This window comes from Amphiprion ocellaris, chromosome 1 (assembly GCF_022539595.1).
Source record: "Amphiprion ocellaris isolate individual 3 ecotype Okinawa chromosome 1, ASM2253959v1, whole genome shotgun sequence".
In the NCBI taxonomy this organism is placed as follows: domain Eukaryota; kingdom Metazoa; phylum Chordata; class Actinopteri; family Pomacentridae; genus Amphiprion; species Amphiprion ocellaris.
This window is the reverse complement of record NC_072766.1, coordinates 26,276,982-26,302,737: the sequence shown is the minus strand read 5'-3', so window position 1 is coordinate 26,302,737 and position 25,756 is coordinate 26,276,982. Positions and strand designations below refer to the sequence as shown.

Below are 25,756 nucleotides of genomic sequence, written 5' to 3'. Positions count from 1 at the left end.
GCCATCAGACATGCAATCAGTGTCCGAGCTCACCATCGCTCTAGTGGCTGAACAGGATCAAATGCCTACAGCTTCTAAAAACAAATGAAAAGTTTTCCCAGAAGAAGGAATTTACTCTCAAGATTCCGGGTGCATCAAAACATGGCAGTTCAGTTCATCAGCTTGGAAACAGGCCTACAGTGTACATTTGTATTTGCTTAAATCTAACAAAGCAAACTTAAATTCAGCCGTATGCTTTTAAATTCCAAAATTTATTTCAGTAGCATCCACTATTTCTTTAAAACAGAGCCGAATTCTACATCTGCACACAAGTTAACAACTGCCTTCATCTCCTTTTCATTAAGAAAACCATAGGCAGACAGCGTGCCTCCGAATGAACTACTAATCCCAATATGTATGTAAATTAACAGTGCAGAAAAAAAATATTACATTAGTACACTCTTATTAGGCAAACATAATGGAATCACTTCACTCTCAAATAAAGCAATCAGACATCTCCTAAATTAAACATCCAATATGAGGGCGGGAGGGAGAAGAACAAGCGCTGCTGTTCCACACTGATCCGATTGGTATGCAATTACAATGAGGCTGCGCGGTTAACGAACAACATGGTATTCAAAAAGCCCCGCAACTGCCATGTGCAGGGGTGTTCACGCATCTGCCAGTGTGTGGATTATCAAAGACAGAGGTCCTTATTAACAAGTGTACAAATATAGGCAAACTGAGATGAGAAGAAGGAGGGGAAAATGGGTGTGTGTATTGGATACACATAATGGTGGAGTGTCTCACCGGCCAACCAGTAATTACCTATGCAGAAAAAAGAAAAATGAGGAAGAGGTTCAGATCATTGTGAATCCATGTTTTGATGCACTCTCATTTCTCCTCTGCTGCTGTTTAAACATGAGCCTTTTCTGTCCTCCGCACTCCTCCTCCCCACTTTCTTTTCTAACCACAAAGCCTCAGTTTGATATGCAAGTGTTGGCCCCCTCTCTCTCTCTCTCTCTCTCAAACTATTTTGGATTGCGGCGGGGAATCAGCGCCGTTGTCAGCCTGCTGCAATTTCCTCGCCACTTACATTATTCATGTGTGTTTGTAGCTGTGTGTGTGTGTGTGAGAGCGAGAAGAGTGAAAAGGTTGAGACTGCTGCTGATGAGAATCACAGAGCCGACAGAAAGAAAAACATGACAGCAATCACGACGACGACGGCGTCACAAATATCACTTGGTACCAGCTTTGACCTCAGTTTTACAGCAAAAGCACATTTAAGCACCCGAGCGGGAATCGAAACTAACGTAGTTATCTTCCCTTTTCTTTGCAGGAGTAATTGATAACATTTATCACCATGGCCGAACGTGCCCTGCCAAAAAGTGACAACATTGGAGTCCAGACTGAGCCAAGCTAGTGGTCTAACTTACTCAGTGGGGCTTTCCCCACCACATATGCCACAGCTGAGTAATACCTCCACCCTGCAACCTTTCTGCTACTGTTATCATGAACTCCACGAGTTGGTCAAGGGTGATGCTTAAATATTAAATGACGTCCAAAAGTGCTGCAGATGAAATCATGAAGGCCCTGTGACACCAGAAATTTGGGGCTAAAAATATTTTTGTCTGCAGGATTGCAATAATCTGTGAATTTGCTTGGAGAAGTGGAGCTGATCCATGCGCCAAAAAAGTGTATTTCTGACCATCCTGTCATGCTACTGCTGACTTTAGGTGGCAACGGAGGGTGAGATTTTTTAGTGGAAGCTGTGGTAGCATATTATTAGCTGTGCAGCAACATGAACTTTCATTTAATTTCCTCTTTCAAAGAAAAAAACTGATGTTGTTGAAAATTTATGAGGCAAGTATTCTTGCATAGCCAGACCCATCTTCACAGTGCTATGTCAGTGTTGGAGAATGGTCTGACTGCACCTCAATATCATTCTGCTATCAGGGTCATTCCAGAACATTGTCAGCCTTGATTCAATGTCTCACATTTCCTCACATGTCCTTATACTTTATTCTTTACTTTTTTACATCAGGTTTGTCCTCTTGGTCAGCAGTAACAGCTAGCTAAATATCTAGCTTCTACTCCTGAGAAAATGCTAACATTAGCATGGATTTGCAACCCTGTTCCTGTGATTACATTAGGGTTAGCAAACAGCAGATAAAATATGGAATAAAATGGTACCACTGATGTGTAAGCTGAGCCAATCAAGCCTTTGATAGTCTTTTATCTATTATTGATGAGTATGGAGCAGAAAATTGTAAAAGAGAAGGTGTATTTTGCAAAGACTTTGAATGTTCTCCAATTCTGGAATGACCCATAGGGCAAAAAACACCCACACAATCACAATTATTTGTATTAGGCACAGCTAAGAACAGGGTCCAGCGAATTGCTTTAGTGGAACTTTTGTGCACATCGAGGCAAGCAATGTCAACCAAAGAAACCAGCAAGGCTGCCTCACTGCACAATCCAAATCCTCTGCAAAGTTAGACATTTTCACTTTCGTAGGTTGCTGCCTGGAGGTTGTTGCTTCCCATACTGAAAGGGGTTTCAAAAAATGGCAACTTGTGGATAGCGGAAGGGCTAGAGAAAGCTGGTGAAATGACAGGCTTATACCTGGTGAATAAAAATCATATGGTGATCTGGTGGTCAATCTGGTGAATCAGACTATGCTTTTGTTGACCTTTAGGGAAACAGAGGGCTAGAGTTCTAAATGGAGTAAGCAGCAGTGGGGTATTATTAGCTGTGCTGCTCCTTCATGAGGTCTCCTCTTTCGAAGTAAAAACTGACAGAGAGGAAAGGTTTGCAGAAAGTGACGCAACAAGAAGTCTCGCACCTCACAGCACTGTGACACTGTAGCACTGACATGTCTCATTGTGCTGTCGGTTAGTTCAGCACCACAAACAGCTAGTCAGCTCAATGGCACTAAGCAATAAAAACCAAACAGTTGGTGACTGAGCCTCAGCAGCTCCTGTGACTTCATACAAACATCTCTTCCATGAGATGAGTCATCCAAATATATGGCTAAAAGCAAAGGAAAAGCTCATTAAATGCACCGTGAGGAACAGGATAGGAAGGGTTTAGTTTATGAAGGCAATAGTTTGCCTTCAATTAGAATAATCAAGCTCTAGGTCATTTCTCATTAGATCTACATCTTTTCCCAAAAAAAAGAGTTTTAAAATTGCTTTACTCCTTTGCTTATTCATTTTTATTTTCTAATTTTGCCATATTTAGAAAGAGTCCATTGCTTCAGTTCAAGTCAACACTGCACGAAAATAATTGGCAGTGTACAAGTGTTTATGAACTGGTTATTTTATTATATCTCTAATGTCTACCTCTATCACTATTTATAACTGACATAGGTCAGAACCACAGTGGCAATTTGAACTTTCAAATGCATATCATGCTAATAAAGAAAAACTCATGGTTTCAACACCACCAATACAGACTTTGAAAGCGGACAGCAGAGACACGTGGTTCTATTCACACTACAACATGTACACATGGGGCTGCTACACCAACAGTCTCATTGCTTTTCATATCAAACACAAACACACACAGTGCTCCTGTGGAGTTTCCTGAAAGGCTGTGACACTTTTTACACCGTATTAGTGTCATTATTCCAGAGAAAGCACAGGATTTCTGAAGAACTTAGAACTTCCTAGTGTGTTTGAGAACCATTGGTGGTAAGCATCTATAAATCAAAGCACCTCCAAAGTCATGCAGTGTCTACTTTAACTACAACTCTTAACAATGAAATAAAAAGGTGCGGATGACTGAGAATCTCCTGGTAAAGTCTGTTCATAAGACAAGCATTTTTTGGAGTACCATTTCTTTTTCTGCCACTTGTGCAGCTGGTGCAGTTTAAGTGTGGAGACTCTTGGTTGCCTTGACTGGATGCTGAAATGTATGTCTCGCATACCATTGTGGACATGTGGATACAGAAACCATTAATTGGCTGTTTGAGTTTGGGTTCCAATAGCTGGGTCTGGCCATTTTGGAAGTGGATGTAGGCTGGTTCAAATAACCAGAATCTTTTGACAAATCTTACATTTACTTTCCCTAGATTCATTGGCAAAAATTAACTTGACAGCAAATATAAAGCAAACAATTTTTCTGAATACAGTGTGTTAAGTTCTTCAGCATCAATTTTTGAAACATTAGAATTTTTTTAGTTTTTGTTTTTTCGGGACAAGTGGAGACAGTACAGCCTGAAGCATGACCCCTACAGGTGCTCCCACACCCTGCTAACTAAAACATTGCAGCTCCAAGCTTGAACTGACCCACTGCTCCAACACCACAGTTCACAGAGCCATGTGTTTAAAAAATAATAGGCATGATCACAGCTGGATGCAGTGCAGAGAGACCGAGGAACAGCAAGGATTCAGTGTTTTATTTCTTCTCCTGTTCCCTCTCGCTCCCCTCTGTTGGGGCTTTTCTTGAAGCCCTGATCCTGCTACTGAGTCACGCTGGGCTCTGACGAGCCCTTGGTACTTTTCTTGCGTTTCTTCTTGATCCGGTACACATGGAAGGTTTTGTTCTGGAATGTTCTGGTGAACAGAGCATTGTAAGCTGCTGTATCCATCTTGATGGCCTCACAAAATCGAGGGTGGCTGGCAGGAACGAGGTCTAGGTCATTCTCTCCTGGTCCATCCATGATCTGTTAACAGAACAAGCTTGTCATCAACATCAGCAACAGGAATGAAAGAAGGTTAGCACTAATATATACTGTTAAAGTCAACATGTTTTAATCAGTGCATCATCAACGCATTTGAGATTTGATTAAGTAAACACTACCAACAGGGTCATCAACAGCCTTTTACAGGCTCTGATTTCACTTTGTACTGCCGCCAGCTAGACCTGGCACAAACTCTGCTTTAGAGGGTTAAGAAGCACGGAGCCTAAATAATTCTCAATCTTCATAAATATACTGTTTTGGGATTACTGATAGCTATATTCATTAAAAGCCTGCCAAAGTATGCTTAAATTGGCAGATTAAGAAACAGTAATTGTAAAGACATGCCTAAACTGGACACTAACTATATATGAAGATGATGGGTTGAAGGATGGCTATTCTTGGAAATACTCAATTTAAAGAGATACTTAAAAAAAAAAAAAAAAAAGAAACAATATTTAGTAGTTTCTAGAAGCCAAACTAATTTATGTATAAGCCACCGGGGTTACAAAACACTAAAAAAATAATATATTATTTATTAAAAGCAGCAATAAAAGCCATTAAAATATTTTTTCTTAACTTCTAGAAACTACAACTCCACTATTTTCTGGAGAGCTGCAACCTTCTTCTGCATGAGAGATTTCTGTAATTAATTTGTGCTCTGTTGTTGCTCCGTTTATAGCTGGGTGCAACTATAAAAGCTTTTAAATAATAATACCAACCATTATGCAATTGTTGTTTATTAAGTAATGAATATTTTATAGACAAATACTATAATATACTAAATTTTCCAAAGCTTTAATAATACACTTGGTCTTTTATTTTGAAAAATAAAAAGCCGTTTGTATCATTACATTTACTTCTACAACTACTACCCTAACCGAAGACAGCATGGAGTAGAGAAATTAAACAATTTCCACAAGCAGAATAACATGAATACAAGAAGAATCTTTTGGGTTAGTTTCTGGATGTAAATCAAACGTCCACCCAGAAAGTGGAGTAGGTTAGACCTGCATCGTCCCAACAGGAGTTTGAATGGAACAAAAGTAAGCTCAAATTTACATAAATACCATATAGTAAGGATGTCCTGATCTCATCTCAAAGATCAGGACCAGGGCTGATGAAGGCCTTTTTTAACTGATCGGTATTGGCACAAACTGAAGCCCACGTGCCGTAAAGGGAGAGCGCAGTTTGTGAGAGGACATTAGGGATGAACATTTTGAACAGTTTTCTAAATCAATAATCAGCAGCATTATCAATCAATAATGGATTCATCAATAATGCCAACAGACGTGTCTTACAGGACCTTAAACACATGAGCTTTTAGCAGGAGGTCATTATTTGTCATATGTCTTTGTTTTGATGACTCGTTGCAACCTAAACCCCCACAATGCCTCCTGCCTGATATCACAGAACTTCCTGTTGTCAGAGTGACCGCCTCCTTGAGTCGCTACAGTATCAAACAACAAGAGGCTCCCCTGGTGGTGCAATCAGGTACTGCAGTTAATTTACAATACATTTTGTGATATGTATCTAGAAAATATGGGTTTTCACCATCCTTTGGAGACTGTGGAGCAATGGTACACCCAACAGTTTTGACATTACATTTCAGATAGTGCTCTACCAGAGGTTTACAAGATTCAAGGCCAGATCTGTAACACTGCTGAACAGCTTGGATGGAGAATTTTTTTTTTCCCTTAAAGCACTGCAAAGCTATTCAGTTGTTCGATTTTCACATTACCACTTTATTAGCTCAAATGGTTTTCAGTGTTTACTTCCCAGGTCATCAGGTCATCCTTACCCTTAAATTGTTTGTAATATTACTGAAATCTCAAGGTTTCACAAATGTTGTGTTTAACTGAGTAGAAACAAAAGAACAAAGAAACAAATACTGACATGAACACGAAAAAGAAAAAAATGAATAGAGGACAGAAAAAGCATCAAGGAAAAAGAGTAAAATAAATAAGAAAGGCACAAAAACAAAAAAGAACTAAATAAAAGAAAGCAGGGGAAGAAAAGGACAGACAGAAACGGACATAAAGTCCGCATTCCTTCTATAAAGCTGTCTAGATGTCAGATGTAGTGTATGCTGTGTGACATTTACGGCGTCAAAAACACAAACACACACTGACTCTGTGTTTTCAGCGTTTCATGTGCTGTACACCACACTGGGCCAGACTGAGGCTTGTCTCGCCTCTGGTAATCCAAATAGCCAGCGAGCCACATCTGACATCAAAATAAAGAGAGGCCCGGGGAGTGGGACGGGGGTGGGAGTGAAGGAGCGAGCGACAGCAAGAGAGTGAGAGACAGTGACGCACAGATAAGAAGAAGTGAGACTATTGATCTCTCTGCGGAGGCTGAGAGCTTTCACCAAGTAACAGAAGTTGGCAGAGCAGACAGCACATGCAGTCTCTCTCACACACACACACACACACACACACACACACACACACACACACACACACACACACACACACACACACACACACACACACACACCAAGTCACTGAGTCACATTAAATAAATGCCACCCACATGTCCGTTGGCCAGGTCGAGCAGGTCCCGCAGTCTGCAGCCTCGCCTGTGCCTCCGCTCATAACAGATGCTGTTTTCCAGCACCACATAGTCAGCTCCAGCAGCCCTCAGGATGTCATAGACTTCCTCCGGGGAACGGCGAGCGTACACCTGATACACCTGAGCACACATACACACACACAGGAAATAGCAGATTTATTTAAGGTGATATGGATTTAGAATCTCTTTTTTCCCCTACAAATCTTTGCAATTTCACATCAGTATTGCTAGAAGGAGGAAATTTCTCTCCTGGAACTCAATAACCAGGCACATTTATTTTCTGAATTACAGTTTGATGAAAGTTGGTTTACTTTCAATTATAATATGTTTATTGAGAAAAAAAAATCTGAATGAAATCAATTATGGATGAAATAAAAATCAGTGGGAGAATAAAACCAAGTGTTAAATATAATGAGTCGGAGCTTTCTGGAATCTATTCTGGTTCATCTTTTATGTGTCACAGAGAACAAACAACACTAAACACATTAAATGGACAAACTATTCAACATTGAAGTACCGTAAAAAACTATTTTTGCAAAGGCCAAGTTGGGTGAAACACTGAAGTGACAATTCAGGGAAGTTTCTACACCCACTGACCTCACCTCTGAATGAAACCACTCCATATTTTCTAAGTATTGGACTGAAGCACCACTCCACAGTTTGCTTCAATGTCTGGCATATAAAACATACACTGCATTGTGCAATCGACTACAATGCCATGAAAGAAAAAAAATTTCAATCACTGCCGCTACATCTGTGAGAAATGATGAGGATTGATTAGTACCATTGCAACACAGGTCTTGTCAAAGAGATGCCGAAAAAAGGCAGATCATATCTTACGTGATATGCAAAGTTTTAAAAGATGAGAGTATGACATTTTTGTAAATAGATCACGATTCTCTTTAGGCACATTTGTAGCTATCAGCTCTCACCAAGAAGTCACTGAATTCGAACTGGCTACAAACTGAAGGTGACTGTCACGATATGCCCTTTTTTTTATGAGTTTCTATTTCACACAGAAGAGTCACATTCTATTATCATTCCTGTTTACAATTTACCGCGTTTCCCTAAATGCCTCATATGCATCAGTGCACCATGAAGCCTCTCGTCTCCACTCAGTTAGTGCAGCATACGCAACTTAGACAGGCGTGTGATCAGAAATGAGTGAAATAAGGTGTTCTAATATACACTGCCTGTCCAAAAAAAAAGTTGCACACTCTAATATTTTGTTGGATCACCTTTAGTTTTGAAAACAAAAAAAGTACACATTCACTGTGGCATCATTTCAATAAGCTTCTGCAAAGTCACAGCATTTATTTCTGTCCAGAGTTGCACTAAGTTTCTGCCAAGATCTTATATTGATGATGGAAGAGTTGGACCACCGCACAAAGTCTTCTACAGACCATCCCAAAGATTCGCAACGGAGCTGAGGTGTGGACTCTGTAGAGGCCAGTCCATGTGTGAAAATGATGTGTAATGCTCCCTGAACCACTCACTCACAATGTGAGCCCCATGAATCCTGACATCGTCTTCTCGGAATATGCTCCTGCCATCAGGGAAAAAAACCTCCATTGATGGAAAGACCTGGTATATTTTGGGCAGTCAGCTGACCTCATTCGTATCAGCATGGTATCAGACAGCTATGCAACTAAAAGACTTATCAGTTTGATCACTTCTTTTGAAAACAACAGAATCTGATGAAAATCTGTTGCAAATGATTTATTTGTGGTGAATTTTTTAATGAGGAACTTTGATAGAACATCACAATTCTGTTAAGTTTTCCAACAGAACAACACGTCACAGAATCAAGGACAGTCAGAAAGTAGAAAATCCAATGATTCTTTCTGTTTTTACAGCTTCTCGCTTTTATAAGTGGCATCGATATTCTTTTGAAACCTAACATACTTTTCAAATCTGCCAGCAGGTTTAGGTTCAGAGTGCTCACAATAAAATGACAAAACTAATGCACACCTAAATAGTGTTAAAGAAAATCCAAAAGTCAGTCTCTGATTTTGTTTAATTGCCGGGTTTTGAGCTCCGATCCTACTAATTCCTAAAGTAGTTAAATCATTAAATTAAACTTCAATCTACTAGTAATATCATTCTGGAGGGTATTGAATACCATGTTCTCATATTTTCTAGAGATAGTATACACCACCATCTCTACTGAGGAAATCCTGCACATGCAGCTTTATGGAGCAAGGCGGATTTGTGCTGTAGTTTACACAATCTAACACACAGGGACTAAACTGTTGCCATCCAATTCAGAAAGTATGCCTGCTGGCCACGTGAATTAATTCAGAAAAGAGAAAAACAGGTAACAAAAATGACCACTCTTTGTACAATAATGAATTATTTTCAAGTGGCGCACAAATTATGACCAGAAAAGCAGTGGGAACATCATTAAGGTTCTTATAAATGTTTGAAAATGAATTTACGCTCTTTTACTCTTCAATACCACACACATGCATGAACACACACAGAGACAGATATACACACACACGCACACACGTACACACACACGCACACACACACACACACACACACACACACACACACACACACACTTAGAGCCCAGAAGGTCTGCACCAGTGTCGTGGATCATTAATGAGCTCCACACGAGGCTCTGGGTTCGCCACAGGCTCAGCATGGCTGAATTCCCGCTGGGAGGCAAAACATGGGCTCAGCTACCCAAGAAGTGACCCACACAATACTCCCTGAATAGAATGCAGAAGCAGACAAAAACGAATAACAGTTAACATAATTAACTACAATATGTTTTCGTCAGCTGTATGTCATTTACAGCACGTTTCCTCTTAGACGTGTTTTGTGGTAAGTGCTGTGGACGTCACAGTCTTAATTCGGTCAATATGAGAGTGACAAACAGTTGTTTATGTGGACAGCACATGGAATACCATAAGGCATGTGAAGGTCAAAGGGAGGCACAATGCAATGAAATCACAATGCAAAGAAAATTCACACAAAAATAAAGATGAACTTGGGGACATCTTATAGCATTTTTAACAGGATTGGTTTTGTAATATAAACAAAAGGAAAAAAAAATCTTTATTTGAATAGTTGCTTACTTTAACAATAACACTGCAGACCTTGTGTTGCTACCTTAAAAGGAAAAAATAAACAATAAAACAAACACAATGTTTCGACAGCATTTCTTATATACATTACTAAGATGTACTCAAGTAAAAGCAGCATCATTCATCTCTGCTTTGCTGTAACGTGGCAATTTCAGCCTCTATTTTTCCTACGTTACTATCAGTCTGGCTTAATGGATGCACATCGTACCCTGTGCATCTTCTGATCCCATATTCATTCACACAATCACTGCAGGTCACTGGCCCCCATCTACAGACAATTCCCTGATCTATCACGCAAGACATTAGCACATAGCGGAGTGAGATGGATGGGTGAGGCAGCGTGGCTTCAACTGCAGCTGCAGAATACATATTTCTCTGAAAAGGAAGGGAAGTTCTTGAAGAAGTCTGAAAATTTCTACATTTGAATCTGGTTCCAAAGTAATATAACGGAGGAGTTTTGATATAGGTGTAACGCTCATGATTGGTTTGATTTAGTACTGATATATCACAGTCCACTCATCATATTTTAGGTCTGAATTTGAAATTTTCCATTTAACTGGTCATATTTTTAGCAGCATAATGATAAAGTAGTCAGTACAATCACCTTACAGCAGGAAGGGTTCAGGTCAGCTGGGGTCTTTTCATTCGGGATAACACACGCCTGTGCTCAGCGCAAGGTCATTTTGTTTGTGGGTACAGCTATATTAAATGGCCACATTCTGTGGTGCTGTGATTTCTGATCATCAGTAACTAATAACCAAAATGCTGCATTTGTTAAAAAAAAAAAAAAAATGCTGCATTTCTGACAATGCCATATGGGGGAATGAACAGCCTTGGCGGAGTACTGCACTCTGTGAGTGATTGTCTTGCTGGTATCATTATTTTTGTATGATTTCCAACGGGTAAGTCCCAATAAGTCCACAGCGGTCGATTTGTATTAGGATTGCAGTCATGTGATCGTCAGCAGGCAGCTGACTTAGTGTTCACGTGTCGTCATAGTTACAGTGACGCTATCTCGCAAGATTCAGAAATCTTTAACAAATCCATGCATCCAGACTATAAGTCGCATCACTGCTAAAATCTAATCACTTGGTTCTTCTGTTATTTCTGACATTCCTTGAAAATGTCATCCAAATTTGTTAGTCCGTTTTTGAGTAATGTTGCTAAAAGACAGACAAACACACGGACAGACAAAATGATGGACAAACGTAGGCCGATCATCACAACTCAACTGCATTCCTTGGTGGAGTAATAAAATTAGCTTTAAATGGAAGATAGAAACATTCCTAAGAATATAAAGAACAGTTAAAACCTTACTAGCATCCCTTAATGGTGAAGCAGTGTTCCTGTGCTGCATTTTAAAGTGAGAATTGATATTTAGAGGCAACGTCTGCAAACAACTACAGACTTGAGCTGACTACAACTGCCATAACTTCCCTAGTTGAAGTAAAAATACAAATAATAAAGTGATAAACAATAATGCATTCTGGGCATCTTAAATTTAAGCAGAGAAAAAGTACATCTGGTTGAGCTGAAAGTGTTTCAACTCGTGTTATCTTGCAGCCCCTCTGGTGGTTTTGTTATATTGCAGGTTACAGTACCTGTCTGGTTCTCTCCCGCAGGTCTTTATCTTCATAATGGGGGTGGTTGGTGAGAACTCTGCCTGTGCACAGCTTGATTCCAGCCAGGAGCTGCATGCTTCCGGCAAACACTGCCTGCTTGGGGGTCTTTGTGCTGTTGACAAACACAGATAGAAGGGAAGGAGAAGGACACATCATTCACCTATACAAATAGTCTGATAATTTATAGCATAACTGGGCTTTTGATGAACTACAGAAGGTTTCAAGTGTTGTGACTGTAAAAAAAAAATGTAAAAAATACAAAGAAAGTGAAAAAAGAAAAAAGACATGTACAAGAAAGAGATGCAAAAAAGTTTGGAGGCTATTCATGGGTACTTCAAGTAATCAGAAAAGTTTGATTGAATTTGATTTTAGTTTATTTTGTTGCTTTGCTATTCAGTTCACAGGTTTTTGCTCTCTGATCTGCGGACATAATTGGGACCAATTGATGCCATTTTCTTTCGGTGATGGTAAAAGATGTGCAGCTACTGTAATACAGAAAGATCTGTAGACTCAAGGACAAGCATTGTAAGGTTGTGGTGTGTTAACAAGCTACAAGGTAACTTAATTTGTGTGTGTGTGTGGATGTGTATAAATGCTTGTGTCTTATTAACCCAACCTGACCGTGATTGGTCCCCATCATATGCTCCCTTTACAATGTAAACTAATAGCTCCACATGGGGCAGTGCTGGAGTTGACAAAACTGACTGCCAAAGGTCGGAATCGTGCTCACTTAGTGGATACTGGGTCACATTCACATTCAGAATTCAAGGTAGAACTGTATCTCACTTGAAACTGATGTAACATTACAGGTCTAAAAAAGTTTTAAAAAAAAAAAAAAAAAAAAAAGTAAATTGATATCTACTTGTCAACAGCCAGTCACCGTCTATAAAGTAACTATGTTAACTGGTTCTTCTGGTTTTGCTTTTTTTTTTTTTTTTTTACAGCTTATCAAGGCACGTGGTTTTAGAGGATTTTAATCACCTGTCCGTGAAAATGGCAATCCAACTTACCTCATCCTCTTTAAATAAATTTGATTAAAAACACAAGTCTCCAACCTTGACAGCGACTCTGTGCAATCCTACTTTAACATTGTGGTGGTTTGATCTACACATGCAAACACACAAAACAATGCTAACACACTGATAATCAGCAAGTAAATTTATCAGGTTCACCATCTTAGTTCAGCATGTTATCACTGTTTCACCACCATACCAATAAAAAAAATTACAACTTGACCTGACAATGGCACTAGATTTACAACAATGTTCATCGTGAATCATTCTGAAGGGAACATGACTGTCTGAATTAGACATCATAGATTTCTTTACAGTAGTATTATAAAAATTTTACTCAGAAACATAGAACAAAAATTGTTTTACTAAAAGCCAACAATCTATTTTATGGTGGGACTAAACAAAAAGTCAGGGGATCACCTAAGTCAGAGGAATTCATTCTTTAGGCTCCATGAATGACATACAAAAAAGAAATATAAAATTTACTGGCAATCCATACAGCAATTGTTGAGATATTTCAGCGAACCGCAGTAGTTTGCTGACAGACACAGACACTGATTTAACCAACCATAGATTCATGTAAGGATAACAATGGACAAATTCAATATGGTCAAAATCACGCATCCTTGCCTACTACATAGGAATTCTATGAATACAATGTCCAATGGCAATATAAAACAAAAAATCTAAGTGGTAGATGCGATTAGGCCAGTGGCCATCACCTGTTGACATGTATGTTTTGCATTGCATTCAGAACAGTTGAAGTATGTCTGCAGGGTGAAGTTGCGCTCTGTAACCGAGTTACCTTGAAGTTTATCTTCTGCACATTTTTAATTTGATAATTTAATTCTTACTATTATTATTTAACATTATTATTGAATGTCTGTGTAGATTCTCAGTCATCCAGGTCACAGTATTTCAGAGTGCTTCAGTAGAAGGCAACTGTACTTCTCTCTTCTCTTCTCTTTTTCTTTAGAACTTCAGAAGTCTCTTGCATGAGAGATGAAATGTCTAAAAGAAACAAAACAGTCGACCAACCGCCTTCAATTGAAGCACTTTGAATTACCTTGACCTGGATGACTGACAATCTACGCAGACATTAAATAAATTAAATTTGCAAGATAAAAGTGAAGTATTTTGTGAGCATCAGAGTTTAGCAGCTGAAGACAAGTTGCCTCATTCAGACTGCAGTACGACACAAAACTCTGAACTCACAGAAATCTGATTAGGCAAAGAAAGTAATTTAAAAGCTTAAAAAACCATGTTTAAGGTAATGATGGCTTAATCTTTTCCTGGCAAAGAGTTATGTTAATCAGTGGTGTTGGTTAATAAATTATACTTTCATTTTATCATTTTCTCTATACAAAAAGAAGACTTTAAGATATGTCAGACTGCATGCAGCTTAGATTTTATTTTATTTTTCTGTTAAACAATGACCTTCATCAAAACCAGTTACCTAGATTTTTAATTATGTTTCATTTGCAGCTAAGTAGGCAAAAGACAGGAGTGAATGATTTGACTCTGCATCGCCCTTACTTTACTGGATATTTTCATCTACCCCCCAGGGGAGGCGCCAGAGATCTGAGGGGAGGCGCGAAGCTTTGTCTGCTCTGAGGCTGTGATGTTATAAAAAATAGATTTTTACATTCTGGATAAAATCAGAGTAACAGACTCACTGTGTCATCACAAGTCTACCTATAAAACATTTTTAAAACATTTATTTGGTCTTTCTTCAAAAATCCTTTGCTACTTCGATGGCCACACCTCCTTGACCTCTCAACTTCTCTCCACATTTTCTTCAGGTTGGCTCGCTAGTTCATCGCGATTAATTAGTTTGTGTGCAGTTACAAAATTACTGACGGAAACGGTGTCTGAAAAACGCAAAACGGGTGAAGATTCATCAGTACCTAAAAACTCCAGCTATACCTCGAGAGTTACCTTAAATTTGGTTTTATTAAAGGACAAGACAGAATTATGTTATTTGTAGTGAAATGTTTGTAAATGACAGTATGAAGCCAGTGAATTACGGCGACGTCAGGAAACAAACAGGGGGTGGGGGGCTGGGGTGCAGCTTATAGGGGGGGCTCCAAGCCAAACAGGTTGGGAACCACTAATCTAGCTTATCATGTATGTATTGCATGTATATTCGTTGTTCCCCACCCCCCTCTTCTCCCATGCCTCCCCCTCTACCTCTCCACCTCTTCTGTCCCTCTCAACCCACCGCCCAGCAGGCAGATGGGTCCCCCCACATAAAGAGCCGGGTTCTGTTCAAGGTTTCTTCCCTGTTAAAACGGTGTTTTTGTTGACACTGTCACCTTAGGGCTTGCTCTGGGTGTTCAGGCATATGGGTTCCGTAAAGCTTCTTGAGACAATTTGACCTGTAATTGACGCTATATAAATAAAACTGAATTGAAATGACACACAGTGAACTGAAGTAAGAGCCTGAATCTTGCTCTTTACTGCATCAAGAGAATCGATTCTGAGTAAAACCGTAACACAAAGAATCAGAAGCTAAACATGAGATTTCCAAAGATTTCTACCACTACGGCTAATCATGTTAACTTTCATTTGTTGAACTTCTACTAAACAATCACATGAGCTTATGTGCGTGCATCTTGACCTCTGTGAACCTTTTCACCTCCCATACACACATAATACACGCACAATACACACACACACTGACAAACTGAGAAAACTAGGGCAGTGGCCGTTGAAATGAGGCTGACTACTTGGCTTCCAGTGTTGCTGCTTGCAGCTTTTCAAAATCATCGACCAACTACTCATCCAAACTACTTCATCCTTGACACTGACTGTGTGGTGCCATCAAGATATTCAAATTCAAACTGAAACTTCATCACTTAACTTCAACCCTCTCTCCACATGGTCCAGAGTTGTCTGCACTTACTCATTTTCGTTTCATGGAATGATCTAATGGTTGTTGTTAGATGGATCAATTAATGTAAAAAAAAAAAAATTGTCAGCTATCTGACACATATTTTATGCATTTCTTGATTAATGTAAAACTAACAAAGTACATAGTAGAAGCATGTTGCATTAATTTCCAATAGAAATTCCAGTTCATTCAATCACGTCTTTGATGAGTAATTGTAGCAACAACAACAACAACAACAATAATAATAGCAATAACAACAAGAACAAGAATAAGAAAAGTGCAGAGTGCAGTACTCTGCCAAGGCTGCTCAGTCGTATCATTTCTGACGGCTGAAATCGTAAAAAAAATTACAGCAGAAACCACGGCACCATAGAATGTGGCCATTTAATTTACAGTCATGGAAAGAATTATTAGACCACCCTTGTTTTCTTCAATTTCTTGTTTATTTTAATGCCTGGTACCACTAAAGGCACATTACCTGAAGAATACAATGAACACTCCAAACAATGTAGCTGATTACATAATACTTTATGTCCTATTTGACATGCTAAAGCTTAATTGTATTCCCAGGGTATATAAGAGACCATTTCATGTCAGAAGCAGCACTGCACATGCAAAGGTCTAGAGTGGTTTCCTGCTTACATTCAAGCCGTAGCACAACTCAGAAGTTGTCAGCTCTCACGTAATGCCTAAACAAAAGAATTATGTGAAGCCACAAAGGCAGCCATCTTTGCACTGCTGGAAATTGGCATGAGTGAGAGACAGGTAGAAAAAAAACTGAAGATCTCCAAGACAGCTGTTCATTACACCAAGAAAACAAGCCAAACATGGTACAACCAAATTGCTAGCTGGTCACAGCAGGAAACGCCTTTCTACCGAACGATGAGACCGTGCACTCATCCGTTCCTGTGTCAGGAATCATAGTCAGACTTCCAGGGACCTCAAAAACGAGTGGGCACTGTCGAGAAATGTGACTTGTTTGGCAAGGACAGTTGGAAATCGACTTCTCGAAGCTGGTCTGAAGTCACACAGAGCACGGAAGAAGCCCTTCATCAACAAAAGGCAGAGGAAAGCCCAGTTACTCTCTGCTGGGGATCACAAGGATTGGACTGTTGATGATTGGGCTAAGGTTCTCTTCAGTGATGAATCCAATTTTCAGTTGATGCCCACAGTAACCACCTTACTGGTTAGGAGGAAGCCTGGAGAAGCTACAAACCAGACTGTCTTGCCCCCACAGTAAAACATGGGGGTGGATCAGTGACGATCTAGGGTTGTTTCAATATGGGTGGAACAGGGCAAATGCAATTGTGTGAAGGGCAAATGAACCAGGTCATGTACAGGGCTACTTTTGAAAATAGTCTCCTTCCATCAGCTGGAAAACTCTTTCCTGCCTCCAATGACTGACTTTTCCAACAAGACTATGCCCCTTTCCACACGGCAAGGTCAGTTAAAGCCTGGATGGAGAACCAGAACATTGGAACTATGCCTTGGCTGCTCAATCACCAGATCTAAATCCAACTGAAAACCTGTGGAAAATCATCAAACACAAAATTGAGAACCACAAGCCCAAAAACAAAACAAATTTGTTTTAATTTGCGCAACAGGAATGGGCTGCTGTGACAGCAGAACAATGTCAGAAGCTGGTGGAGAGCATGCCAAGATGCATGACTGCAGTCATCACAAACAATGGTTATGCAATCAAGTACTAACTCCTGTATGTATCATGTGACTGAAACAGCCAGAAAAGAAAACATGGAATGCTGAAAAGCACTGTTTTTGGCAGTGCAATGCCATAGCTATTGATGTAAGAACTTAAGTGATTTTGGTTATTATCAAGAAAACCTTGAAAAATGGCTAGATATCAGCTCTTAAATGAAACTCTTGACGTGTAAACAAATGACACGACTGCAGATTTTACTTGTACAACCTATTTATTGAATGGCCAGTTGAAAATGGCCTTTTAAAGGCTGAATGTAAAAAAAAATAAAATAAATTAAAAATATTTGAACAAGCTCATCTGAAAATGCAGTCAGCAGTTACATCATGGAGTGTAGATATTAGCTTGATGCTATCAATTAGTTTACTCACGTTAGCGACACTGAGTTGGCACCGGGCCCAATTAACTGAAGCTACCGACATGTTATGCAACATTCACTAGACATCAATATTTTGCAAATGTTTCTTTAACTTATAAAACATATTATGAGTTATCTTGAGCTAATAACTTTTCTCCGGTAAGTCGCTGCCCTATTTTCCCAGATGACACTCCTCTGACTCTCTGACCTGGTACCTGGGTGCTTGACGTGACGTCACTTTCAAGGCCGCGCTCTCACGAGTAATTAACATCGTAGTAACCTGACGTATCAATGAGTAGATACTGAGCAAGATAGTTATCTGTAGTTTACCTTAGTACTCGCGAGTACCTGACATAGTGCAGCACTCTGCTGTGAAGTTGGGAGACCTGCGACGGTGTATGTCACAATAAAAAAAAAAAAAAAATTTATGGAGCGGCGGCTCCTAAATGAATGTAGAGGAAACACTGTGTGTGTAATAGCAAGTAATAACAAGTCCACATGATTCATATGTGAACTAAAGACCTATTTATGCCTGGGTGGTGGGTGGGGGTGGGGTATATACTAATATATGGTGTTGTGTTTATGTGTGGGTTGATGTCTTGGCCTCCTGACCTATAGCAGAAATGGGCCATTTCCATCTCAGCCTGCCTTCTTTGTGTGTGTTACAGGGAGCAGAATTAATTCCCTCCAAGCTGATTTACATTTAATTTCATGTTTTTATTCTCGAATGTAAACCCCAGAAGGCACTGGCCTGCACCTCATTGACACAAAGATGAAACAATGACAATAATTGCGTTAAACAGTGGTGGCTGGAGGAGACTCACTAATGTGGCTGAGCACAGACGTTGGCTTGTTTGTCAATTCTCTGTGTACAGGTCACTATTTCCAGGTTCATGTACTTATATTTAGAAGTGTTCATTAGCACCTGTTACTCAACTTCAGACACACCATTAAGAGGATCATTATCTTGATTATCACACAGCTGCAGAAGAGCATTTCAGCTTCTTTTAATCTGCCTGCTTCTGGCCACAGTAGGCACCTGTAGCCCAACTATATGTTTCCTGTCAACCATCAAATAGAAAAGAGGCAAAGTATGCCACAACTAATTGAACACAGAAGAGCATTTGGCTGCTGAAGATCATTTGTCAGGTTGTCTGAAACACAATTTCACTGTTTATTAATGCCAAAATTGCTCTGTGTTCTCTTGACATTAGAGATTGAAAACATTTGGCAGAACAACTTAACACAGTTACAAAAATAAATGGATTAATGCAAGCTTAATGATGGCTGTGTCACATTTAAGTGTACAAGCCATATCAGAGAGCTAGTACATACAATAATATTTAAATAATAAAGTCATGATTACACCTCTGAACACCAAAACCTATTGAAAAGGTTTGAGAGGAATGCTATCTCGTTAAATTACTCTATCAGAGTCAGAAACTGTAAAAACAACAGCAATTGTTCTTGTTAACTTTATTTGTATTTGTAACACCTGTGGACAGCTGGTCAAATGTTGTATAGCTGTTTACAGTTTACAGTTGTTCCCCCACCACCCCCCAAAAAAGACGTTTATGTTCTCTCTAGCCATGGTTGTGCTGTTTCCATGGAGTTGCAGGACTTCATGCAGTAAAAAATGAGCCAACAGTAAGTAGAAATGTGACGGGCAGAAACTGCTTGGGGTTCAGAGGGTTAATGTCATTAAACGGGCCTTTTCCTGCAATATTTGAAAATATCTGCTTTTAACTTGATTGTTAATAAGAATCAAAATGAATGCAAAGTGAAATGTCTCAGCCTGGGAGAAAACCTGCAGAAAGCCACTTATTCAAACTACATACTTTTACCACAGGTACTTACAAATACAAATGCTGTTGGAATTCAGAAACAAATTCAAAGGCTCTTTTAAGAGTGCTTTAAGGAGAGACTAACCTCTCACCTGCAGTTACAAAAGTACTAAACCCACCTCATGCCCTCTTGACAACTTTCTGTTTGGTGAAAAAAAACACATCTAGTTCACCTTTAACGTAACACTCCCACTTAACCACAAAGATGATTTCACTTATTCTGACTGATTCATTAAATGCATTCTAACAAATTTATGCCCCAATTACTTTTGAATTCACTTTTACAGACTGCTGAAGAACAAAGAGAAGAGAAAAAAAAAAACATGCAGAAGACATATTCAAAGCAGCTGACTAGAATTAATTAAGCACAAGGTTTTTGAATTAAACATGCAATAAAATTGAAACCCACATGCTTTGATCAGACTGACAGAGTTAAAAATACAATAGGCTACACTTTATATTGTACATACTGTAGATTTTTAGTAGTGGTGAGGGGGTGTTCTCTGGGGAAAATGTGACATCCATGCATGCTCTCCATTATTACGTGGTGGCTGCTAATATTTTATCAGATCATTTTGTATATACTGTATATTCATATGTTGAGATTAGAAGTATGGGGCTGCACAGTGGCTTGGTGGTTAGCAATTTTGCCTTGCAGATAAAAGATCACCAGTTCACGTCCTGGCTTTCCCGGGATCTTTCTGCATGGAGTTTGCATGTTCTCCCTGTGCATGCATGGGTTTTCTCCAGGTTCTCCAGCTTCCTCCCACAGTCCAAAAAACATGCTCAGGTTAATTGGTAATTCTAAATTGTCCATAGGTGTGAATGGTGAGTGTGCTTGTTTGTCTCTATGTAGCCCTGTGACAGACTGGTGACCTGTTTATGGTGTCCCCTGCCTTCACCCTAAGTCAGCTGGGATAGACTCCAGCCCCCCACGGTTAAGCAGTGTATAGATAATGGATGGAAGTGTTTTTAGTGTTTATTATTATTATTTTGTTCAAAGATAAATGCAACAATGGCCATTCCATAATTGGAGGACATTTGGGCTTCAAAATCTTTGAAAAACAAAGCTTCTCTTTTACAATTTTCTGCTTCTTCTTTCACACTCATGATTCCCAGCACAACTTTGAATCTTTGCAGAGTTCTAAGCATTTAAAATACAAGTGTGGAGGCGTTCAGGGTCTGTCAAATAAAATGTCTGACTAGCTGCTTTTCTAAAGAGCCCTTAAGTTACTTTCATTGCAAAACTACCAATTTCCTTTAATATTAATATTTTATTCCATCTGCAAAGAGTTGGATTTACAAGCTCCAACTGCACACGCACACACAAAAAGTTAAGTGTTACAGAGTGAAAATTATGACAATGACTAATAGTGAGATTGAAAAATTGATTGGGAGTGTTCTTTATACATTTGACAGGCCATAGATTTTCTGCTGAAGTCTCACTTCTGATTGAGAGATTGAGAGATGTGTAGTTCACACAAGGACATTGCTTGGTCTCTTTGACTCTCTCTCTCTTTAAGCTGCATCTGGATGAGTTAGAATGCAGAAAAAGACACACACACATACACACACACACACTAGCCCGGATCACAGACACAGCACTTTCCCCATTTAAGGATGAGGCCAAATGCTTCTAATTTAGACAATTTAAAGCACGACAAGGAGCCGGATGACAGGAAGACAATTAAGGGAGTGAGAGAGGGAGTCGGTGTAAGAGGAAGTAGAGGATGTAAAAAATGGTGAAGATACAGTTTTACAGAAGGAGTTGAGAGAAAGATTTTTACTGAAGGATTGAGATACAAATAAGCAGTGGCACATGCTTTCTAAGAGTGGATAAAAGAATTTGTTTGAATTAGACTCACAGAAGGACAGAATGAAACTGATCCACAAAACGAGAGAGAAAGATTGATGCCCTATTAGCACTGGATGAGAATTATCCTGGGAGCTTGTATGAGTTAGGAACTTAACCTTTAACTAGACAGGAGGAACAAGTGAGAGTGCCCCCATCATAAAAATGTCAGTATTGACTATATGAAGAGGCACTTAAAATAACCATTGTTTACAGTTTTTTAATAATCTCTTCTCTCTCAGTGGGGACGAAAAAGGCCAAAAGTTGTTTGGAAGCTAGGTAATTTTTTTTTTTTTTAGCTGTTGGTGTTGCTACAGTAGGATTCGTCACACATTAATAAAACTAATATCAATATATGTCTAATATTAAGACATACACATTACTGTTCAAAAGTTTGGGGTCCCTTAAAAATGTCCTCATTTTTCAAAGAAAAGCATTTTTTTTCAATGAAGACAGCATTACATTAATCAGAAATACAGTCAATACATTGTTAATGTGGTAAATGACTATTCTAGCTGGTAATCGTTGATTTTTAATGGAATATCTCCATAGGGGTACAGAGGAACATTTCCAGCAACCATCACTCCTGTGTTCTAATGCTACATTGTGTTAGCTAATGGTGTTGAAAGGCTAATTGATGATCAGAAAACCTTTGTGCAGTTATGTTAGCACATGAATAAAAGTGTGAGTTTTCATGGAAAACATGAATTGCCTGGGTGACCCCTGACTTTGAACAGTCAGATGACCTGCCATTGAGTCCTGACTCGGACCAATCCACTCTCCATGTTCTCTCTGTGATAATTTATAATTCAAAAAATACAATTACTTACTGTTGTTCTGTGTGCAAATGTGCGCAACTCCTCTCTCGTTGGAGATGCACATATGGATCCTGCTACTGTCTGATGCTGCAGGTAATAAACCAACTCAGAGGTTCCAAACAGAGAGAAACAAACATTAGCTCCTAAAGTGTGTTTCAAACTTTAGGAGAAGAACACTAGCATCAAAAGTTTCACCACTTAACAGTCAGAAACTATTAAAAAAAAGGAAAAAAAGAAATTCCAGATTTTCAACTTCCAACAGCCTTGGAAATACTCATCTGAAATGTGCTCTTTTGCCAGAAAATTTAACCAAACCTAAGCTTAGACTCACGATATTTCACCAAAATCCTGTTACATGTCTCATTTACATGTATGCTGCAACCAACAGTCGCGGCACTCATTGCAAGACTTTGGCTCAAACTGCAGGCTGTGTTTACACACAGCAAATATGAGTCAAGTATGGAAATAGATTACACTCTCCCACACACAACTATATGTCTCCTCTATTTCTGCAGGGACTCTAGAAGGACATGTATCTGCTGATTTGAACTGTTTATCCTGGGAGTAAATTCTATTCATCTATATAGTATTAAAAGTGGGGGCAGACATATCTTGAAATCTGTAAAAATGGACGAAAAAATATCAGCCCTAATAGACACCAAAGTCAAACGTCCACGACGCAACTCAGATTCCTGGATGTGAGCAACTCTCAATGCAAATGGATGTCTGCAGGGGTGAGCTAAGTTACTGTAGTCAGCTTTAAGTGTCTACGTAGGCCTTAGGTTTCAGTGTAACACTTATACAAATATTATATGTTTGGCACCTAAAAAAAAAAATAAAGGCCCAATTTTATAAAAGTGTCTCTCCCTCCCTCCTCAATATTGCAGAGTTGGTCAGACAGTAAAGGTTATCAGCTACGAGCCAGGCTGGACTAAGAACACTTCACCAAAACCAAAAGTCAAGTAGACCATCTCCCAACTAAAAAAAATAAAAATAAAAATCCTAGAAGCTACTACAGTAGGTAAGGCAATAACTTCAGAGGAGCTTGTCTCTGGAGAATGCAGTGCTAATTCTCCTTGGTCAGTAGAGAGTCAAATCTTAAACTTACACTTAAACTCTTAGACTTTAATATCACCACCAACATGTTTCACTGTGGGTTTGATCCGCTGGTGTATTGTTCCCTCTCCTGCTTGTCTCTTTATGAACATTCTTCTGTTACTACCACTAATGTCTAACTTGGATTCATCATTAAATAGGACTTTTTTTTCTCCAGCCTCCACTTTGAAATGCTGTTATGTCTTAACACATCCCAAGCAACTGACCTTGTTTCTGCTTCTAAGTGGTGATTTAGAGAGGCTACTCCTCCTCTGACAGACTAGATAGCCTTCCTTTGACAAGAGTTTTGCTGATTCAAGTCTAGTGTCTGTCATTTAGCGAACTCTGCATCTGTGATGAAGTTGCTTTTCTATACGTCAGTGGACAAACCTTGATGTATTGATCCTCTGATTGTGTGGTGTCTTTTTGTCTGCCTAATAGCGCTTTGGATTAAACGGATCCAGTTTCCGCAAAGTGTCTTAGAGTGTCATGCACCGCCCACTTAGAAAGCTTCAGTCAAGCCTTGATTTGATGCTCAGAAAGCTCCTCTTCGATCGTCTCTCTGTCTGTCTGTCTGTCTATCATTCTGAAAAAAATTCTAAAAAAAAATGCAGCATTTCTGACAATTCCATATGGGAGAATGAACAGTCCTGTTGGAGTACTGTGCTCTCTGAGTGCTTTTCTTGTTGGTTAGTTTGGTCGTTGTCTTACGCGTCTAATTGACATTGAGTCAGTGCTGATCCAAGTTAACAGTACCACCTGTACTGGTCACACTGAGTAAGTAGAGATACAGGTGTGATATCATTGGTTCACACTGAGAAGGCATTCATGCTAACATGTCAATGTGCTCAGCCACATAAGTTGATATAACAAAGACATTTTAGGCATATGAGAAAATTTAATTTTGCAGAACAATTGCAGAGAATTTCTGGTTTTCTTTTAACATACTGATGGGAGGACAATCTTATCATTGCTGTGAACACTCCATTTTAATTGTTTATCTAATTATGTTATTTAGTCACACATTAAGTAGTCTGACTCATTTTTTGCAGGCTGTGCTATAAGCCTGCCATAAGGCTGCTCATTTCAGTCAGCTTTGTCCTCTCCTTCCGCTATTTGCGTGATTCCATTTTCAAAATCCACTTTGCTACGGGAAACAACCACCACTTCCAGGCAGCAACCTACACGCCGGTTTTGAGGAGGAATTAGATCTTGCAGTCAGGAGACCCTGCAATTTTTTTTCAGTGAAATATCCATTTTATATGTTATAACTCACCTTATGCAAATGTTCCACCAAAACAATGTCCATCATCACTATTTTGAGGGAACACTTAAGCCACATCCTTTGCTTAGCTCTGTCCAAGATGATAGCGATTGGTCTTAAAAAAAAAAAACAACAAAAAAAGACAAGCCAGTGGGTTTTTTTTTCTATACAGAATGATAATGTGGCGCAGTCAGACCATTAGGTGCTACAGAATGGGCCTTTTAACATTTTTTTTCAGATTTTGGGACTCTAACCTAAACCAAGTATCTTTTGGTTTCTTAAACATAACCAACCTTATTCATCCAGGGATCCAATCCGAGAATGTTCATACTGGTAATTCTGGGAATAGTCACAATGGTCTCTAAGAAGGCACTGACAAATAATCTGTTTTCTTGTGTAAGCGCAGGGACTGCTATCAACAAACCAGTGTTTCACTCAAATGTGCTGACTTTTACATTGGAGCCCATTCCTTCCCTGAATGGGTCTCCATGCTGAGTAGCTAGATGAGCCTCCTGAATTTGCAGCAAAACTGCTGTCAAAGCTCTCATTAATGATTTCCACTGCAGCCTTCATAATTCTCAAAAACAGACTGTATATCTTGACCCAGAAGGGTGGGAGGAAGTGGGAGTGAGGGAGGCGGTGGGGAGGTAAGGAAAAAAAATGAAAATAAAACATATTAGCTAAGATTAGAAGATGTGGATTCACAGGAGACTGGTGATATGAAACGGCCTCTGTATTTGGTGGAATATGGACAATGAGTGCTGTTTCTCAGAAGAAAAAAAGGTAGGGGAACTGCTATATTTCTGGCTCTTACAGAGTCTTACAAATAGCATGCCATTGCAACTTTCCAACTGGAGCATTCAAGATGCCATAAATCCCACTTCTATTCTCATCTGTATTGTGAAATGCAGTGTGAGCCCTGCAGTGTGCAGGATGTTGGAAAATCTG

The 25,756-nt window shown here is 39.3% G+C and overlaps 1 protein-coding gene across 5 annotated transcripts in view; it reads right to left on the bottom strand.

Moving 5' to 3' along the window:
- Positions 1 to 232: 232 nt before the first annotated feature.
- Positions 233 to 25,756, bottom strand: part of dpy19l3 (dpy-19 like C-mannosyltransferase 3) — an 82,777-nt gene continuing 57,253 nt past the window's right edge. For all 5 annotated transcript variants that reach the window (XM_023283048.3, XM_023283049.3, XM_055011009.1 and 2 more), the window contains 3 exons: positions 11,934 to 12,066; positions 7,199 to 7,357; positions 233 to 4,648 (listed from right to left, as the gene is read on the bottom strand). In XM_023283048.3, the coding sequence (XP_023138816.1) occupies positions 4,445 to 4,648; positions 7,199 to 7,357; positions 11,934 to 12,066 (496 nt within the window). In that variant the 3' untranslated portion in view covers positions 233 to 4,444. The remainder of the gene's footprint in view (positions 4,649 to 7,198; positions 7,358 to 11,933; positions 12,067 to 25,756) is intronic.